Consider the following 18,179-nt stretch of genomic DNA (forward strand, 5'->3'; position numbering starts at 1 on the left):
GAAAGCAAGGCAGGCAGAGAGGAAGGAGTGGAGAGAGAAAAGAGAAAGAAAAACGGAAGCCTATGGGAAGAAGGCAACGAGCCCATTAGGAAACCAGAGCATGTTATACAACGTCCGGAGTGGGAAGCGGTTGTGGGAGCCAGGGGTAGGGTGTGCTCACAGTGCCTAGGAGGCGGACAGGTAGAAAGGCCTCTGGCCCTGGAATGGATGATACAATCATTCCTGGATTTGTATTTATTTATTTATTTATGGAACCATAGGTCTTTGGAGGCCAGGAGAAATTAGCCTTATATGTTGAGATTTTTGGTTTGACCATTAGTTTCAGAAAGAAATGGTATTTCTACTGTGGGCCTCTCAGGCCAGGGACCTAGGACTGATATCCCCAGTCTGGGCGCTCAAGCCTCAGCATGAGGGGCCAACTCCCTGAGGGTTCCGCCCTTGGGGGCCCCCACGTTCGGAACTGGAACGCTTCGGGGGGTGGGGCCTCGGGGACGCGGGGATACTGGCCATTCCCGGTCCGGTCCGGACAAGGGACGAGGAGGGATCCAGGACAACCATGGACCTATACCTCAGTGCCTGCTCCAAGGCTGCCAGCGTTGCTGCCACCAAGACGGCCACCAGCAGCCTGGCCGAAGACAGCCAGCAGTGCGGAGACGTGAGTGGCAGGGGGTCTGGCGTCCTTGTCTTCTGGTGGGACAGGGGAAGGAGAGCCAGGCAGGTCCCTTGGTTCTTAACCGTCGTGATCAGGGCGCCCTCGTGCGGCGCAGCTGGTAGCGGTGGCAGCAACTGGCTGGTGACCAGGAGGTCTTCCGGGCTGTCGGCCAGGGCAGGCCCCTTCAACCCTGAGTGTATGACTCTTAAGGTTCTTTTGGTTAAAGTAATTGTCAATCGGGCTGAACTACGTAAATAAAGCCTAAAAGGAAAGACCAAACTCTCCGATTGTACCCGACAGGGCGTGCACAAAACCCACTTCCCAGGGATCGGAGCGGCCGAACTGCTGGATCTGCCTCTTGGGGTCAAGCTGCCTGTAATCCCAGGGAGCAATACTTTATACTATACTACAAAGTTAAGTGAAAAGGTAATTTTTGTCTTAGCGTTGGCTGTCTTTGCCCATTTCTACTTGCTGTTAAAGTCAGGTGCTACATTATACAAAATTCATTAAGGGAATTCGTATTAACAGTCATAACAAAACAAAACAAAAAAATCAAACCCACATCTATACCAAGGTATTGTTTAGGATTTATGCGAAGCAACTTCATCTAGTACAACTTACACGGAATCATGGGCAAGAAGGTTTAGATTCTTAGTTCTCTCTTCATTTAGAGAAGCACTTTACTTTCATTATAGTAACAATTAAGATGCACCTATTTAGTGAGGTTTCATTTACTTAAAAATAAATGTTTGGTTTAAAGGTGGACAATTATTTGTGCTGTCTGGCACTTAATTATGTTATGATTTTAACCAATAATAACTTGGACAAAACTCTCATTACAGAAACTTCTCTATGATTGGTTTTTGAATGAATGTCTATTTCATACACAAAAGTGAGGGGGGAAAAAAGGAATTGAAATGAGTTAACATGTGCTTTAACCTCACTTTAATGGAAGAAGGAAGGCTCTGCCTCCCTGAGGAGATTCCATGATTTGCCCCAACCTTGCTATCCAGTCTTAACTCCAGCTAACTCCAGTTTCCTCCAGTTTTCTCCAGCTGGGTTCTTCTGTATGTACTCACACATGCCATGTTAGTGCTTCTGTGCCTTTATTCACCTTGCCCCAAACCTGGCATACCCTTTCCTCTCCTCAATCTATGAATTTCAGCCAGCTTTTAAAATTGTTTCTGAACCATCATAGGCCCCGATGAGCTTATATTTCTTTAGAATTTGCATTGTCCTTGGTTTTATAAGTTTTCTAAGCACTACAATCCTATAACTGTTGCACGTGTTTAGTCCTCACCAATACTCCCACCCTTGAACTTCCCTTGACTCAATAACTAACACTGAACGAGGTTCAGTACATTCTTTTTGAACGGTTTACTTGATTATTGTTGCAAACAATTCTACAAGGAAGAGTTCTGAGGGATCCCCTTACCCTTCTGTGCTCTATGATATCAAAAATGAGTAGAGCCTCTTGATATTTCACACTTGCCTAATTAGCATGATCTCTCAAAGTAAGTTCTGCTTCTGGAAAAAAAAATACTTGTTTTTTAAAACAAATCCATTCTGCTAGAAAAGAGCAAGCTAACTAAAAACATATCTACCTCATACAATTTATCTGAGTCACATTCATACAAACTAGCTTTCCTGAAGCATGTCTGAAGCCTGTATTACTTCCCTTTTGTCCCCAAAACTTATGGCTGTCTCTTGTCTGCTTCCTCAAATATATTTTTTTTGCTGTATTATCATTTTCTCTGTTGAATATTAATTCACTTGTCTACTATGTTTCAAAAAGGTGTTCTCTCTGTTTTTTATTACATTCATTCCCTCAAATTTTCTTCATTTAATTATAATTAGGCACCATACTATTTCTTTGAAGACTGAGTTTGTGAGAGTGTTCCTTTTCTTTCAGTAAAACTCCTCAATGAAGTAATGCTTTATATTTACACTTTTGGGTTTTTTAAAATTTTTTTTAAAGAGAAAAAAACCAACTACTTTAATTGACAACAAAAGGGTTACCCTGACTCTAGTGAATGGATTTGTTTGAAAGATGTTCTTTGTTCCTAAGTCAGTAGCCCAGGTTCGATCTTGAGAAACAGCTCATCACAGTTAAAAGTCAATGTCTTAAAGAAGTCAACAGCTAAATGTCAATGTCTAAAAGAAACAATCAGTCCAATCCTTGACTCATGATTGTTGGTTGCTTCATATCTGCTCTCACTGAATTCAAGGCATTGCCCTATAGAATTATCTTCTTTGCCTTCCCAGGGAAGCACTGGTAATTAAGGAATTATGCTTTATGATTTAGGCTCCTTGAAAGAGATTAAAGTCTGGTGTTAAGCAAGAAAACAGAAACTTTCCAAGAAACTTTAAATGGAAAAGGAAAGTTACCATCCTGTCAGGTGTCACCAATGTGCCCCTTTTCCCACATAGAAAGCATCCTCCCACCTACCTTAATGGAGTTCTTTTTAGGGTCCACCCAGCCAGTCTCCTCATTAGTGTTCAGAGTTTGACTCAGGTGGCTACGGCCAGACAAAACAGCAGAGCAGTCATATGTGGGTACCTGCAGACAAGTCAGAAGCGTGGAGTCTTCTGCACTGAATCGGATGCCTGCAAACAGCGCAGGTGCTCTCAGCTTTGCCACATCTCCCACACTTTCCAGCGCCTTTCACTTGAGCTAGTTCCTGCTTTGGCATTACTTTAAACGAAAACTTCTGGAAAACTAAAATAATGTAAAGACATTAGGACAATGTCCACACCTACTTCTATTCTCCACTTTTTCTCTTTCACAGGTTCTCCCTTAATGCATTAACACCAGCCTGCTATTGAAAAATGGACGAAGAACTCACACATACACACAAACACATAAAGCCCACTTTTGCAATGTTTTAATTTACAAGTGAGCTTAAATAACTGAGCTGTTTTCTCTAAAGTAAAATATAGAAACATGGCTACCAGCTGATATTTTCCTTCTTTTATATGTTAATGGCTATTGCACAAGGTTATGTTTGGTCTTCACACACATGAAAAAAAAATTTCAATTCTTATCAATATCCTTTATACCTGGTTCTTCAATACATTGAACTTTATAATTTAGATCTTGAACTTTTTCCTGACTGTAACACTCAGAAATTGTTGGGCTTCTTTTATTAGATAAGACCCCAAGATATCGTTAAGTCTTTAATCCGCAATCATTAACATCTGAGTTCTACTTCTGTTTTTGACAAATTTGTTTCCATGGATTTTGAAAAAATGTTTTCCATTTTTCTTCATTTTCAGGATATTGAGATGTAACAGTCATAATTAATATTATCTCTTTACCTTTTGAATACAGTGCCTTGACCTGGAAGTGAGAGGAGAAAAAGTAGAGGACCTTAGCATAAGCTTTATACATTTAAACAAACTTTATCCTGTTTTCTTTCTCTTCCTCACTTCCTTTCTTTGGCTCAGGGACAGGGACTGATGGACATCAGTGGAGAAATTGAGTGAGAGTGGATTTTTAGATTAATTCAGGTCAGTAGGGGGAAAATTAGGAAGAAGCAATTAGCATTAGTTAATCCAAATCTTTCTGTTGCCAGTTTTCCTCACTTCAAATCCTTCTTGCATGCTTTATTTTTAATGAACATTCTAGGTATTTTAATAGATTGATATTTAAAAGTGAAATTCATTAATTTTACACTTGTTATATTTTTAAATCTGTGTTTGCAGCTTTTTCGACCTTCTTATGGTTTTAACCTGACTGATCCTTATTGTCGACTTTTGGAAAACCAATATAAAAGTCTCCATGATCCACATTTAAGAGCATACCATACACGCAAAGATATCCTGAGGAGATTAAAGAAAGGTGGCTACATCACCAGCAATAATAAAGTGGGTTGAAGATTACTTATTTTTAATCATTCAAGACTTCCAAGACTTGATATAAGCTTGCTTCTATACCTCACTGGGGAAGGGATGGGGTTTCACCTTTAACTTGATCCTGAGAGATACTTAATGGGAAATTCTATAAATTACTTAGTATTTTAGGTCAAGAGAAGTCAGATGACAGTTGTTTCTAAATTATCTCTTCTACCGTTTTTATTTGTAATATCAAAGATGATTACTACATAATTTGAGGATATAAAGATAATCCCCCAACTGTACCATAGTTCTCTCTGTTGCTAATGATACCATATGCTTGTCAAGGATTATGTACTACTGAATTTTTTAAAAAGTTGAGACAAAATAAAAACACAGCAAAATTAGCCTGATAGAATCCTCATAGAACATAAGAAAGCTGTATATACTAATTTGTGTTGAATATTATTGTTAATTGGTATTTCATTCTAATAACTCCAATTGTATGTACTAAATTTATAAATCATATTAATAAATAATAAAACTTGAAATAAAAACACCTGTCATTTAACAATTGTAGAGAGATACTACTTACAAAATTGTTAGCAATTTATTGCTAAAATGCTATCAAATTGTATATTATTACTATTTTTCCTCATGAAAGTGATCGTTATGAATTTTAAATGTATTTATACTTTCTATTATTTTTGTTTTTTTAAGATTGTATGTAACTTGAGGGAATTGAATAAGTACAGGCAATATCTTACCAGTTTAAAATTAGACTTCGAAAGAAACTATGTAAGAGAACAAGTAAGTTAAATATTTAACTTTTGTTTTTAACATAGGGTTTGGAAGAAAAGTTTGTATGAACTGTATTTTCTTATAATATTTTTTACCTTTAATTTGACAAACTAATTAAATACTTCTTTGCAAATGAAAATTTAGAACAGGAATAAAAAAGAATTTGGGGTTGCTATATTGGGGCGAGAAAAGGAAAGGAACCAGGTCAGGTCATCTATCAATATACCAGTGGTAATTGACGTAATTTAGTAATTAAATTGCTACTCTAATGTGTTCATTCTGAGTTGGGGCCAATAGGAGGAGTCCACTGTGGCAACAGATTTTTAAGCTGGAACCCAAAACAGCTTAAGTAGCAGGAAAGGATCAGTGTGAATAGTTATGTTGTCCTATGGGCGACTCAAAAAACACGCACATTGTGTGTTTGTACCCACACCTGTGTCATCCGGTACAAGATTATAAAGGTAAAGTGAAATGACTGCGTGTAGAGTGAGTGGGTATAAAGAGTGACTTCCTTTCAATTTTTGACTCAGAATTAGTGAGTGAGTGTGTATGCGTGCACACGCATGTCCATGAGTGAATTCAGTCTTAGGGTCAAGAGAGCTGAATAAAAATTAGAAAGGTATAGCCCTAGCTGCTATGGCTCAGTGGATTGAGCACCAGTCTGCGAACCAAAACGTCACTGGTTTGATTCCCAGCCAGGGCACATGCCTGGGTTGCAGGTCAAGTCCCCAGTTGGGAGTGTGTATAAGAGAGACAACTGATTGATGTTTCTCTCCCTCCTTTCCCTTTCTCTAAAAACAAATAAATAAAAGCTTTAATAAATTAGAAAGGTATATGTGTACTTTTACAAATTTATGTTCTAATATTGAGAGAGTGGTATAGAAATGAGAATGACTTTCTAATCCCTTTAAGTGTTCTATATTTTTCCCTGTTTTCCCCTCTGTGTCTAGAGTTTCTCCTGCCCTTCTTTCATATTTTAATTTAATTTTTTCAGAACGGATGGAAATCTATGAAGATATTTATCTTTCATTTTCAGAGAGAGAAATCTTTAGTTCAGTTAACCATGTCTGTAATGGATTCAAAATAGATTTAAATGCAGTTAAACAGAATTAACTATTTAGAAAGTACAAGAATTTTATTAAACATTAAATATAAAAAGGCATAGCAAAAGACAGTTTTATTTCTCGTAAATTAAAAAAATTACATACACATATACGTATAGAGATATATGCATGTATATGATACACACTTTCTTTTTTTTTATAGAAAATGCTTGCAAAACAAGTTAATAAACTACGAGAAAACAATCAAATGCCTGGACACTCTGATGTTTCACAGTTCCAGAACTGGTTGTTACAGGATGACACTCAATCTTTTAAGGACCAGGAAAGGTTAATAAGACACAGGTAAGATTGTAGTTAATGCATATTTTATATACATTGTGCAAGTTGGGAAAATACTAGAAAGAATTGGAGTTAGGAATTTTTTAGGTCCTAAACACAATTCAACTCCACTACTGCCCTCAGTATGAGAGGAAGGGAAACCAAGGGGCGCAGAAATTGGGAGCTTTGACACCAAGGGAAGAAAGAACAATTTCCACCAGAAGTGACAGGGCTTCTTGAGCATCCACGAGGTAATCCAAAATGCTTCCTGTGGCTGGGAATGGAGGAAAAGTATCTTTTAGCATATGCCTCTAACAGTAGCTTTTATGATTCATCTTTAAAAGCGGAGGGCATTAAATTTGAGGAAGTAAGTGCAAAGTCAGAAATGGAAGTTGGTAAAACTGTTTCTAATACCAATATAAATATGCATTGTCCCTAAAAGGAAATGTGTAAGCTCTTCAAATACTACCTACTCATGTTCAATTATTGCCATTCTGTAGTCAAGCTCATATCTTAGGAAGTGAATGGATATTATAGCTCTTTTTCCTCTTCCTCTTTCTTCCTTCATTAAGGTGAGAGATTGGGCTTTATAGCTTGACTTCTATATTCCATGGTTTCCTTTTGTGACAGTTCCATAATGCACAGTGATATACCAGAGAACCAGACTATAGATGGAAAATTTGTCCAAAACTTTGTAAATCACAGTGGACCCAGGATACGTCTTTTTCTTAGGAGATTTAAATGTTTTTTTTCTAGATTTGAAGTCAGTTTTTCAGTTATTTAAGCCTTCTTTGCCAACTCATATCCATAAATGCCATGAGTTATAAATAATTGCTGTGCACATTTTTTAATGGGTCTGCTACACATTTTACCATTCTCTTGGCCACAAGAACAGATACTTGCATGGTAGGGAGATCTGTAAAACAAAATATGGTGAGAGCTAGTTTACAAGTCCATGAACAGAAGTGACAGAAAAACTGTAAAATTCCTGTAGTTCAAGAACTAAAAAGTGAGCAAGGAGGAGGTTTGGGCATATCGAAGCAGCTGATGCTACTCTAAGGGAAACACCCCATTCATCTTTACTTGCATTTGCACTTTTATTTAGATATTTGGATATGATAAGTAGGGAATTAGAACAACGTGAGCGTGCCGCAGAAGAGCAGCGCCTACTCCAGATGGACAGAGAAGAAAGGCGACAGCGGGAACAAACAAGAAGAAAACTTAGTCTTCGAAGAAAAATTGAAGAGGTAAGGAGATACATTTAACATATTAAGAGAAAAATTGTGTACAGTGTGTTATTTGTAAATAATTTTAGCTCTCTCTCATGCTTCTTAAAGTCATTTAAGGCCTAAATAACTTATCCACATTAATCTTTCTTCACACTTATAATATACAAGTTGTTACATAAAATAATGAGGCTGACACCACAAACTATATATGTGAGCCAAAATTGGCTCTTAAAGAGATGATTCTGAAGGTCACTAGACACCGTTTAACTCCCGATAGCCCTCATGGGGAGGAGGGTACTTTTTAAAATTTAGCTTTAGTAAAAAATATCCATGCCAACAATAACCGGGTCTGCATTCCTAATGAAAATACAGTAAGAAAAGCCCATTCAAAAGCCAGTGTATGCCTTTCATTATACTGACCTGATTTCTGTTAGGCTGGTGACTTGTTCTAATTCACTTGTTGGTGGCAGACAAAATACAAAGGTTTACTGTAAACCCTAAGTACAGTAACATTGTGTTCTCTAGGAATGGAAGGCAAAAGAGATGTTACTTCTGACTAAGATTGGAGAAGACGTTAAAAGAGAAGCTAGGATAGAGGAACAACGGCGTAGAAGCAGAGAAGAGAGTGACAAGAAGGTAGATTTGACTTTAACCTCTAATTTGGTCTCTTAGAGGAGAAGCTTTTGCTAGTTTTGGTTTGTTTTTTTTTTTTTTAATAATTAAATTTATTGGCTTGACATTGGTTAATAAGATTATATAGGTTTCAAGTGTACATTTCTTTCTTTTTTTTAAATTTTTTAAATTAATTTATTTACTTTTTAAATACATTTGTCTCTGCCTTCCCCCCATCTCTTTCCCTTGCCCCCTCCCACCTTCCCTCCCTCAGCTCTTCCCCTTTGGTTTTGTCCATGAGTCCTTGCTATATGTTCCTTGACTTTCCCCTTCCCTTCCCTTTCCCTGCCCCCCCCTTCCCTCTTGTCTCTGTTGATTTCTTTTCCTTTCAGTGTTGCTGGTCATATTTTCCTTGCTTCTTTGCATTGTTGGTTAGGTTCCACTTATAGGTGAGATCATATGGTAGTTTTGGTTTTTGAAAGTACGCTATATAAGACAACAATGGACCAGTTCCCCTCAAAGATATGCATTATACAAAGCTCAAAGTTACTTAGATTTTACTATATTTGGGCTATATGATGTTCTGCCCTATTATTTGATGTAACAGTTTTTGACTTTATCTTAAATCATAAACTGTACTTGTAATTCCTACAGAAAAAAAAATGACATCATTGATTTGTTTCTTAGAATCAGAACTTCTTGGAAGAGTTCTCAGTTTTTACCCACCAATTTTTAGTTAGTGCTTTTAATTTTAAATAATATATAATATTTTATGATTTAAAGTCTAAATCTGTATAAAGAGAGAAATCATGTGTAGTCCTAGTACCTCCACATAACTTATTGGTACACACTGACACACATGCATGCATATAAACTTGCATAATATTTCTATGAATGCTTATGTAGTTCAACAAATAAATATTGTATCTTCAATAATTCTTTAAATAAGTAGCACTGTAGCTGAATGCAGGTCCATGGTGTATGCTGCTTCAAAAGCTAATTTTCGGGAGGCAGGTACTGATGTAAGGAAAAGTAGTTTTTCCAGATGCCAGCTATCTGAAAGATGAGGGACTCTTGTCTCAAAGCTCATTTCCCTGGGAAGATAGGGGGCTTGTGTCTCAAAGTCCCTCTCCCTGGGAAGATGGGGGACTTTTGTTTCAAAGCCCATCTCCTCATCTCAGGGCAGGCAGAGGTTTTTATAAGGAGGGAGAGGGGAAGCAGAACAAAGATATAAAGAGGAGGGTTGAAAAGTTACCTATGTGCAGATGAGCACAGTCCATTCTGGTAAGGCAGGTGATGGTCCACTGTACATCATCTTGCATTAGTCATCTTGGATTCTTATCATCTTGGGTTCATCCATGGCTGAAAGTCAGAAAATCACTAGAGCTGGGATGCCTGAAGGTTTGAGCCTGTACCTTTTGAAGTTAGTTCCTAGGATTCTTACACAAACATACTGTTTATCTATAAGCTACGTATTAGTCTGAGTCAGCACTAACAGACAAATCTCAAGGGAAAGGTGGAGTGGGTTACATCATATTGTCCGTACATAAAGGTAGTTGTATTTCTTCTCTTTAAATTCTCTTTTCTTTTTATTTCTTTTCTTGCCTGATTGCACAGACTAGAACTTCCAGAATAATGTGGAATAGAAGCAGTGATACTAAACATTATCATCAAAAAATTTTTTTTGCCCCCTCTCCTCTCAACAAGCATCCTAGGCTGCTTGATATCCCACATCTCACTGACACTCTTTTGTTTCTGCAATTTTTTTCTCTTAGTCTTTTCCTTTTGGATGGTTTCTCTTTCTCTATAGACATTAATTAATCTCTTCCTTTGAGTTGTCTACTATGCTGTTAATATACCCATTACCTTACTGTCTCACACATTTTAAAAATTGATTTAGGTCCATTTTACATCTTTCATGTCTCTCCTTTACCTTTTAAATATGTGGAATGTAGTTATGTTATCTATGTTAATGTTCTTATCTTTATTTCTAACATTTGTGTCATTTCTGGGTCAGTTTTGATTGACTAATTACTCATTTTAAGGGTCATATTTCCTTGCTTCTTTATATGTTTAGGAGACTTTGATTGGATGCCAGATACCATGAATTTTATTTTTTAGGTGCTGAGTATTTTTATATTCCTATAAGTATTTTTAGCTTTTTCCTTGGATGTAGATAACTTATTTGGAAACAGCTTGATTGTTATAGGTCTTACTTTTTAAAATGTGTTAGATGGAACCAGAACCATGTTTAATCTGGGACTAGTAACTCTTCACTACTGAGGCAACACTCATTTTAATACTTTACCCAGTACACTGTGAATGAAATTTTTCCAGAGTGGCTGGTGAGAATAGACATGATAGGTAGGTGAGGAGCACTGCTCTCTCTAATCCTTTAGGATGGTCTTTTCTGTGGCCTCAGTAGTTTTGTTCTTTTGTTTTTTCACCTATAGGTACTGATCCATTTTCTTGCTGAATATGTCAGGGAATCATCTGAGGAGTTTGGGGGTTCTTGCTCTGTGCAATTATATCCTTTCTGGTACAGCCAGGATAGATATTAGTCCGGAGATTCACAAAGGGAAGTCACATTTCATGTATTATGTTTGCCAATGGTAAGTCTGAGTGACGTGATTAAATCACTCAGTAATCCTCCAGTTAAAGATGATTTATAGATTTCCTTAAATTCCCAGAATAGCTATGGATTAAGAGACCATCCTTTCTGATCTGAAACTGGACAACTTCCCTGAATATGTACAGTGAAGTAAATTGCATCTATGTGTTGAATGTGTATAGCCATCATGTTTGACTACAAATATAAATTTACCCCTTAAAGCCCTCTCAAATTTGTACTCAGAGTAAACTTACAAGTTAGAAAACAGGAATAACTGTTCATTTCCTATATACTATTATATTATCAATATTTGTAAGTAGCAAGTTGATGTTAACCAATATATTTTCTGTAATGTTTAGAAACAAGCCCTTTTAGAGAAAAAAATGGCTTATCATTTACAAAGAATGCAAGAAAATGGCTTTAATAGAGAAGAGATGGGAAAAAATACATCTGATTACAGAGGACAAGATGGAACACATTGTGAATGTAAGAATATTGAAAGCTGATGTGGCTCTGTAGAAAGTACTTTTTCTATGTATTTACTTAAAAATTACTTTGTAAAACATTGTTTACTTTTCCTTGCAATACTTGCTTCATACTAGGCACAGTTCTAGGCATTTCCCTATTACGGTTCAAGTTGAAAAGTAGACATACATGTAAAAATTAAAACAAAATAATCCCACCAAGTGGTCAGTGAACAAGCTTACCTATACTGAAGTTCTAACCAATTTCTCTATACTTAAAATAGTGTATTTTTTTCTATTGAAATTTGAAAAAGTTATATGTAAGATATGACTATTATATACCAACATAGTTTTCTGCTATGTTGCCAGCCAGAAAGAATAGTAGAGAGTACCAGGGAAAAACAAAGGAAAGAAGGAAGGGAGGAGTTAGAGAAGGAAAGGAAGTAACGAAAAATGGAAGGCAAAAAAAGAAGGAAATGAAGAAGGTTTAAAGGAGGAACATCAAGTCACAACTTTGTTATGCCCAAACTATCCCAGCTTCCTTTTATTTATAACCTCATAAGATTATAGGGAGGTTTATAAAATCAAGTTAATGAATGATATTAATTAAATTTTCATGGCCAGAATGGAAAAAATATAGACTTTTTAAAAATATTTGTGACTCTGTAGTATCAGGAAAAACATGCTCATCTTCCATGAGGTTGTCATATTACCCCATCAATTCTATCTTTGTCCCATTAACCCCCTTTTTTTAGCTGGGCATCTACCTATTTCACTCTAGCAGGTTACTGCTAGTCTCCACTGGCTCTTAATTTAACCTGCTTCAAATCCATTTTTTAAACTGCTACCTAATTATACTTAAAACTCTGTTCTGATGGTTTCTTTTCCTGGCCCCAAAACTTAAATATCTCCCTTATGTCTTAAATGAAGCTCAGACTTCTTAGGCAATCATTCCTCATCATGTAGAGTCCAAACGATATCTAACTTTTTTTACTTTATTTCACATATCTCCTTGAAGAAGGCAGCTGTGATCTAAGCATTGCATATAGACTCTTGAGACTAACCACTGAAGTCCAAGTCCTGCTTTACCCTTTTCTAACCATGTAGATAGCTTAAGTTCTATAAGCCACCGTTTCATCATTTGAAAACAAAGATAATAGTCCTAAATAATTCCTGTAAAGAGTTTAAAAGTTCTAGCCCATAGTGAACATTCAGTTTATTTAATTATCCAATCAAATGAGATGACTGACCATTCCTGAAGCACAAATAACCTTTCATAAATTCTGTGCCTCTCTTTTCCAATTTTCTCAGATTGGAACGACATGCTCACCAACCATCTGTCTAAATCCTATAATTCTTTAAGCTCCACTGTAAATGAAATTCCATAAAGTCTTTCTTAATAACCCTAATTGGAACACCCCTCTCTTTTGAATCCCTATAGTACTATGTGTTATTCTTGATACGCTTATTACATACTTCTGTCTTAATCAACCATAATATTGTAATCTTTGTACTTTATAGAGTACCCAGTACTGTATGTACATATGTATGTAAGTATAGACTAAATATATGTTTGCTGAATGAGCTAATTCAATCTATTCAGCTCATTGAGATAATGACAGCAATGTCATGTTTGAGAGAAAAAATCACTGCAGTAACTATATATGGTCCTTACTCTTCAACTGATAATTGTTTCGTTTAATAGGAAGAGAGTCTCAAGTTGACATTTTTAGCATTTGTTACCTCAAATCCTCCTCTTTTGAAGAAGTAAAATATAAACTTAATTTGTATTATCAAGGTGACACAAGATAAGAATATTTGTTTCACAAATGAAATTAAATAATACATCTGTAGTAATGTTGCCATCTTCCACAAAGTAGTCAGTGTGCAGGGTACACAAAGAGAATGGGAGAGTAAGGGACTGTCAGGTGAATCTGTTCCAGTGGGAAGACAGATCACTATCACATTTTACATCTCTAATAAAAACTCATTGAGCACACATGTTGTGAGGATCCTTTGCCTTCATGAGTGGTTAGGAACAGGAACTATAATTACCTCTGTCATGAAGACGGGATATGTATATGGTTGTTTATGCCTGGCTATGAGGCACATCTAACAACTGCAATAGTTACTGTGCGCTGGTAGGTCTCTAACCGGTAGCTATGTTGATATGCATCCCCACACAGAGGAAATTACATTTTACAGTTGATCTGTCTGTAGCTTTTCCTCTCTGCCAGAAGAAAAATCTGTCCCTCCAAGTATATCATTTAACTTGAAAGGATCATATTTCAAGAGCTATTGTCTTTCTTTGTATTTCACATCTCTCCATTTTCTCCAATACCTCCCCATAGTCCCACATGTAAATTAGGATATGGCTTAATTACTCTAGGGAATGAAGAAATAGTCTATCTTGGGTATTCTGTCATCACCATTATTAAAAATAAATGTTGTATTACATTTCTTTAAGATTATTCTCCAAAGAAGAAGAAGAAGACTCCTGATGATATAAAGATAATTTATCCTGTTGATGACCAGAAAGCAAATAAAGGTGATTATGGTAATTTACCTGTGTGATAAGAAATACTACATAGTAATTTGGGGAAAGGCTGTGTTTAGAGGGCTTCTTTTGCTTAAATGCAGATAAATCCTCAAATGATTGTTTCACAATGATTCTTGCCAACAGTGATACAACCTATATTGCTTTCAGAATTTGATCTCTAGTTATTGATTTAGTGTTTTGAACTTACCATTATATCATCATATTAGAAAAATTAAATAATGGGTCTGTTGCTATTAAGTGAACAGTACATGAAACCTAACAAATTGCAAAATACTTTTTAGAATGCTCAAAATGATTTTAGAAAACTCTGAAGTGAGTCATAAATAAAGTACATTAACTGCAAAGCCACCATGAACCCTACTGAAATATCACTTTATTATTTATCTCATATGGTGTTACTTCATGTTGTCTATTAGAGCTCACTGGAACCCAAATGATGGCGTGAAAATCCTCCAAATACTACACTATCAAAAGTATGAGACTGTTCAAAATTAAACAATATTAATCTCCTTTCACTATTAAATTTCCAGGGAAAAATTAAAGTATAATAGTTAAATCCCTTTGTTCTTATTGGTTAAAATCTAAGGGGAACAAAATCCAAAAGTAAGTAGTTTGATTGGTCAGTTTCATTAAGATTCAGGAACTTGCGAAGAGACAGGGTTGCCTTAGCTGAAGCTGTTTTTCACTCTCAGTACCACTGAGTTTGAGTTAATTCATCTCTAAGCTTTTTGGATCCCATTTTTAAATTCCAAAGATTTTTGTGTAACAGACCAAAGAGTTCTTACAACACACGCAGTTATGACCACACTAGCCTCGCATCTACTAAAATGTAAACAGTAAAACTAAATTATCAGTCTCTAAACCAGTTATATCACATAGCATGATCTTTAGTAGAAGCATGATCTACTAAACAATAAAACTCTAGTGTTTAGTGCAGCCTGGACACATCTTACTGATCAAAAAATCTCAGTGGTGTTGAAGGAAAGGATGCTAGATGGAAAGTATTATTTTCAACTTCATCAGGTTACCTGTCTATCTGTGACAACTGTCCAGGGATCAGACCTGTAAATTTAAGTGTATTTGGGAGACATATTCTATTAAATGATGAATTCTGAAACCATATTGATAAGTATCGGGAAGGAGAGGGAATTTATCTACTCTCCACTCTAAGAAGAATGGCATGTGAGGGATTCTATTTTGTGAATTTTAGAAATGTACAGTAGTTACATCACAAATTAGGTATTATTAGAAGTACCTGTCTTTCCCATTCACCAATGCCAAACCTTCCTGTTTCATTTTATCCTTGCACCCTGAGGACAGGCTCTGTACAGTGTCGCTGCCCATACACCCTTAGGGTCAGCAACTCTCAAGCAGAGTTAAGAGCTCTGAATTCTGTATGGTTCCTGCTTCTGATCTTGTCTCTGCACTTTTTCATTCTCGAAGAAAGATCCTGAGGTATTTTGCTTAGAAATCACCCTAAAGCAAAATAGAATTTTTGGTACAATTTCATGAATTCTAACGTGTATGTATCGGTGTGGCCTTTACCACAATCACGTAAGAATGGTTCCAACATTCTAAAAATTCCCTTCTGCAGTCACACCTTCCTCCCTCCCACTAATAACCCCGAAGAGCCACTGATATGTTCTGCGTGACTATAGTTTTTTCCCCCTTTGGAGAATGTCTTGTAAGTGGAATCGTAAGGTATTTGGCCTTTGATAATGACTTGTTTCACTCAACATAATGCCTTTGAAATTCATTCAAGTTATATCATATGTCAGTAGTTTAGTTTACTCCTTTTTATTGCTGAGTGGTATTCCACTGTATGCAAGCACTAGAAATTGTTTATATATATTTACCAATTAAAGAAAATTTGGGTTGTTTCCAGGTTTTAGTGATTATGAATAAAAAGATAAGCAGTATTTGTATTCAGCATTTTGCATGAACAGGTACTGGGTCATATGGTAAGTGTATGTTAAAGTTTATGAATAACTGCCCCAGTTTTCCAGAATACTGTAATAATTTGCATTCCCATCAGTAATACAAGAGAGATCCATTTGCTATGCATCTTTGCAACCACTGGTATTATCAGTAACATTTATTTTAGCCATTCTTGTAGGTGTAGTGGTACTCATTGTGGTTTTCATTTGCATTTCCCTGACAGATAATCATGCTATCTATTCATATACCTTTTTGCCTTTTGTCAATCCTGCTTGGTAAAGTATCTGTTGAAACTTTTTGCTCACTTTTAATTAAGTAGTTTACTCACTGTTGAGTTTTGGGAGTTATTTATACATTCTAAATACAAGCCTTTTTCAGATATGTGGTTTGTAAATAATTTTCTCTCTGTGATTTTCCTTTCCACCTTTCTGTTCTATTGATTATCCCTTTCCAAAACTGTACTGCTTTGATTATTGTAGCTCTTTATTGTCTTTAAATCAGGTATAATACCACATGTATTTTTTTCTTTTTCAAAGTTTTTATGGCTATTTTAATTCATTTGTCTTTTCCATATAAACTTTATAATCAGCTTGTCTACAAAAGTTATGCTGGGATTTTTTTTCCATTTTTTTATTGTCATCAATTGCAGTTGTCCCTGTTCTCTCCCATTGCTCTCCCATGCTCTACCGACCCCCCCTTCCACTTTCAGTCCTCCCCGACCCCGCTGTCTTTGGGTCTTTTACACATGTTCACTGACTTTACCCTCCCTCCTCTTACTACCCCCATTTTCCCCCTCTCCGCTCTCCTCTGATCCCTGTCAGTTCTTTATTTCCATGTCTCTGGAATTTTTTGAATGAAGCACATTAAATCAATCTACATATCAATTTGAGGGGAAAAAATATTTACTATACCGGTCTTCCAATCCGTAAATAGGGGATCTCTATTTGTTTAGGTCATCTTTGATTTCTTGAATGCATGTTTTACAGTTTTCAGCATAAAGATCTTGTATATGTATGTACATAGATATTTCAATTTTTGATGCTATTGTACGTGGTATTTTTAAAATTTAGTTTCCAATTATCCGTGGCTATTATTGTTTAGCAGACTTTGTCTTTTTGTACAGAATTTTTTAAAGTTATTGTTCTAGATAACAAGGTGCTTAGCTTTTTACAATCAATTATGAATAAATCTTTTCTCTCTTTAAGTGGAATATGGAAACCTAACTGATATATATGTCTCTTTATCCCTCTCACCTTTGTTATAGTTGTTATGTATTGCATCTACATACACCAAATATCCACTTAGACTATGTAACACATTTGGTTTTAAATAACTAAATAAGGGAAGCATAGTCTCTTATATATACTTAAATAGTTTTCATTTTGGTCCTTTAATTCCTGTTATCTCAGGTTTCCTTCTATATCTTTCCTCAGTCTATAAAACTTCCCTTAACCTCTCTTTTAGAACAGATTTTCTGGCACCGAATTATCTTAGTTTTTCTTCATCTAAGAATATCATTATTTTACCTTCATTCTTAAAAGAGACTGCTTTCACTTGATATAAAATTGTAAGGTTACAGGTGTTTTTTTTTCCCAGATCATAAAATTGTTGTTACATTTCATTGTAGTCACCATGGTTCTAATGAAATAACTACAGTATTTGAATAGTTAATCCTCTATAATTAATGTAACATTTTTCTATGGTTCTTAGGATTTTATTTTTTTGGTGGGGCTAGTTTTTAGCAGTTTGATTATGGTATATCTTGGTATGGATTCTTTTTGTTTGTTTTTGTTCCTCCCACCCTTCAGCTTCACTGAGTTTCTTTAAATTGTTTTTATCTTTTGCCAAATTTCCCTCAAACAAACTTTTTCCTGACAAAGAGCACTACTATCTAAATCTGGTGATTATCATAATCATTATTTTTCAATATATTTACTACATGAATATATGCCCCTTAAACTACATATAGAGATATATAAATACTATTATTAAGATACTTTATTGTAACTGATGTTGTTGTGACTTGCTTTTTGCACTCAGTTTTTTGTTACAGAAGCTTCGTCTCTGTGCTGCCTGACACTTTATTTCATTTCTAT

The 18,179-nt window shown here is 35.8% G+C and overlaps 1 protein-coding gene across 1 annotated transcript in view; it reads left to right on the plus strand.

Moving 5' to 3' along the window:
* Positions 1–556: 556 nt before the first annotated feature.
* Positions 557–18,179, plus strand: part of FSIP2 (fibrous sheath interacting protein 2) — a 74,434-nt gene continuing 56,811 nt past the window's right edge. The window contains exons 1-9 of the mRNA XM_054562722.1: positions 557–655; positions 953–1,078; positions 4,358–4,519; positions 5,207–5,296; positions 6,554–6,693; positions 7,775–7,916; positions 8,424–8,534; positions 11,481–11,607; positions 14,053–14,142. Of these exons, the coding sequence (XP_054418697.1) occupies positions 557–655; positions 953–1,078; positions 4,358–4,519; positions 5,207–5,296; positions 6,554–6,693; positions 7,775–7,916; positions 8,424–8,534; positions 11,481–11,607; positions 14,053–14,142 (1,087 nt within the window). The remainder of the gene's footprint in view (positions 656–952; positions 1,079–4,357; positions 4,520–5,206; positions 5,297–6,553; positions 6,694–7,774; positions 7,917–8,423; positions 8,535–11,480; positions 11,608–14,052; positions 14,143–18,179) is intronic.

This window comes from Pteronotus mesoamericanus, unplaced genomic scaffold (assembly GCF_021234165.1).
Source record: "Pteronotus mesoamericanus isolate MK-2021 breed Mesoamerican mustached bat unplaced genomic scaffold, CSHL_Meso_final scaffold_651, whole genome shotgun sequence".
Classification (NCBI taxonomy): Eukaryota; Metazoa; Chordata; class Mammalia; order Chiroptera; family Mormoopidae; genus Pteronotus; species Pteronotus mesoamericanus.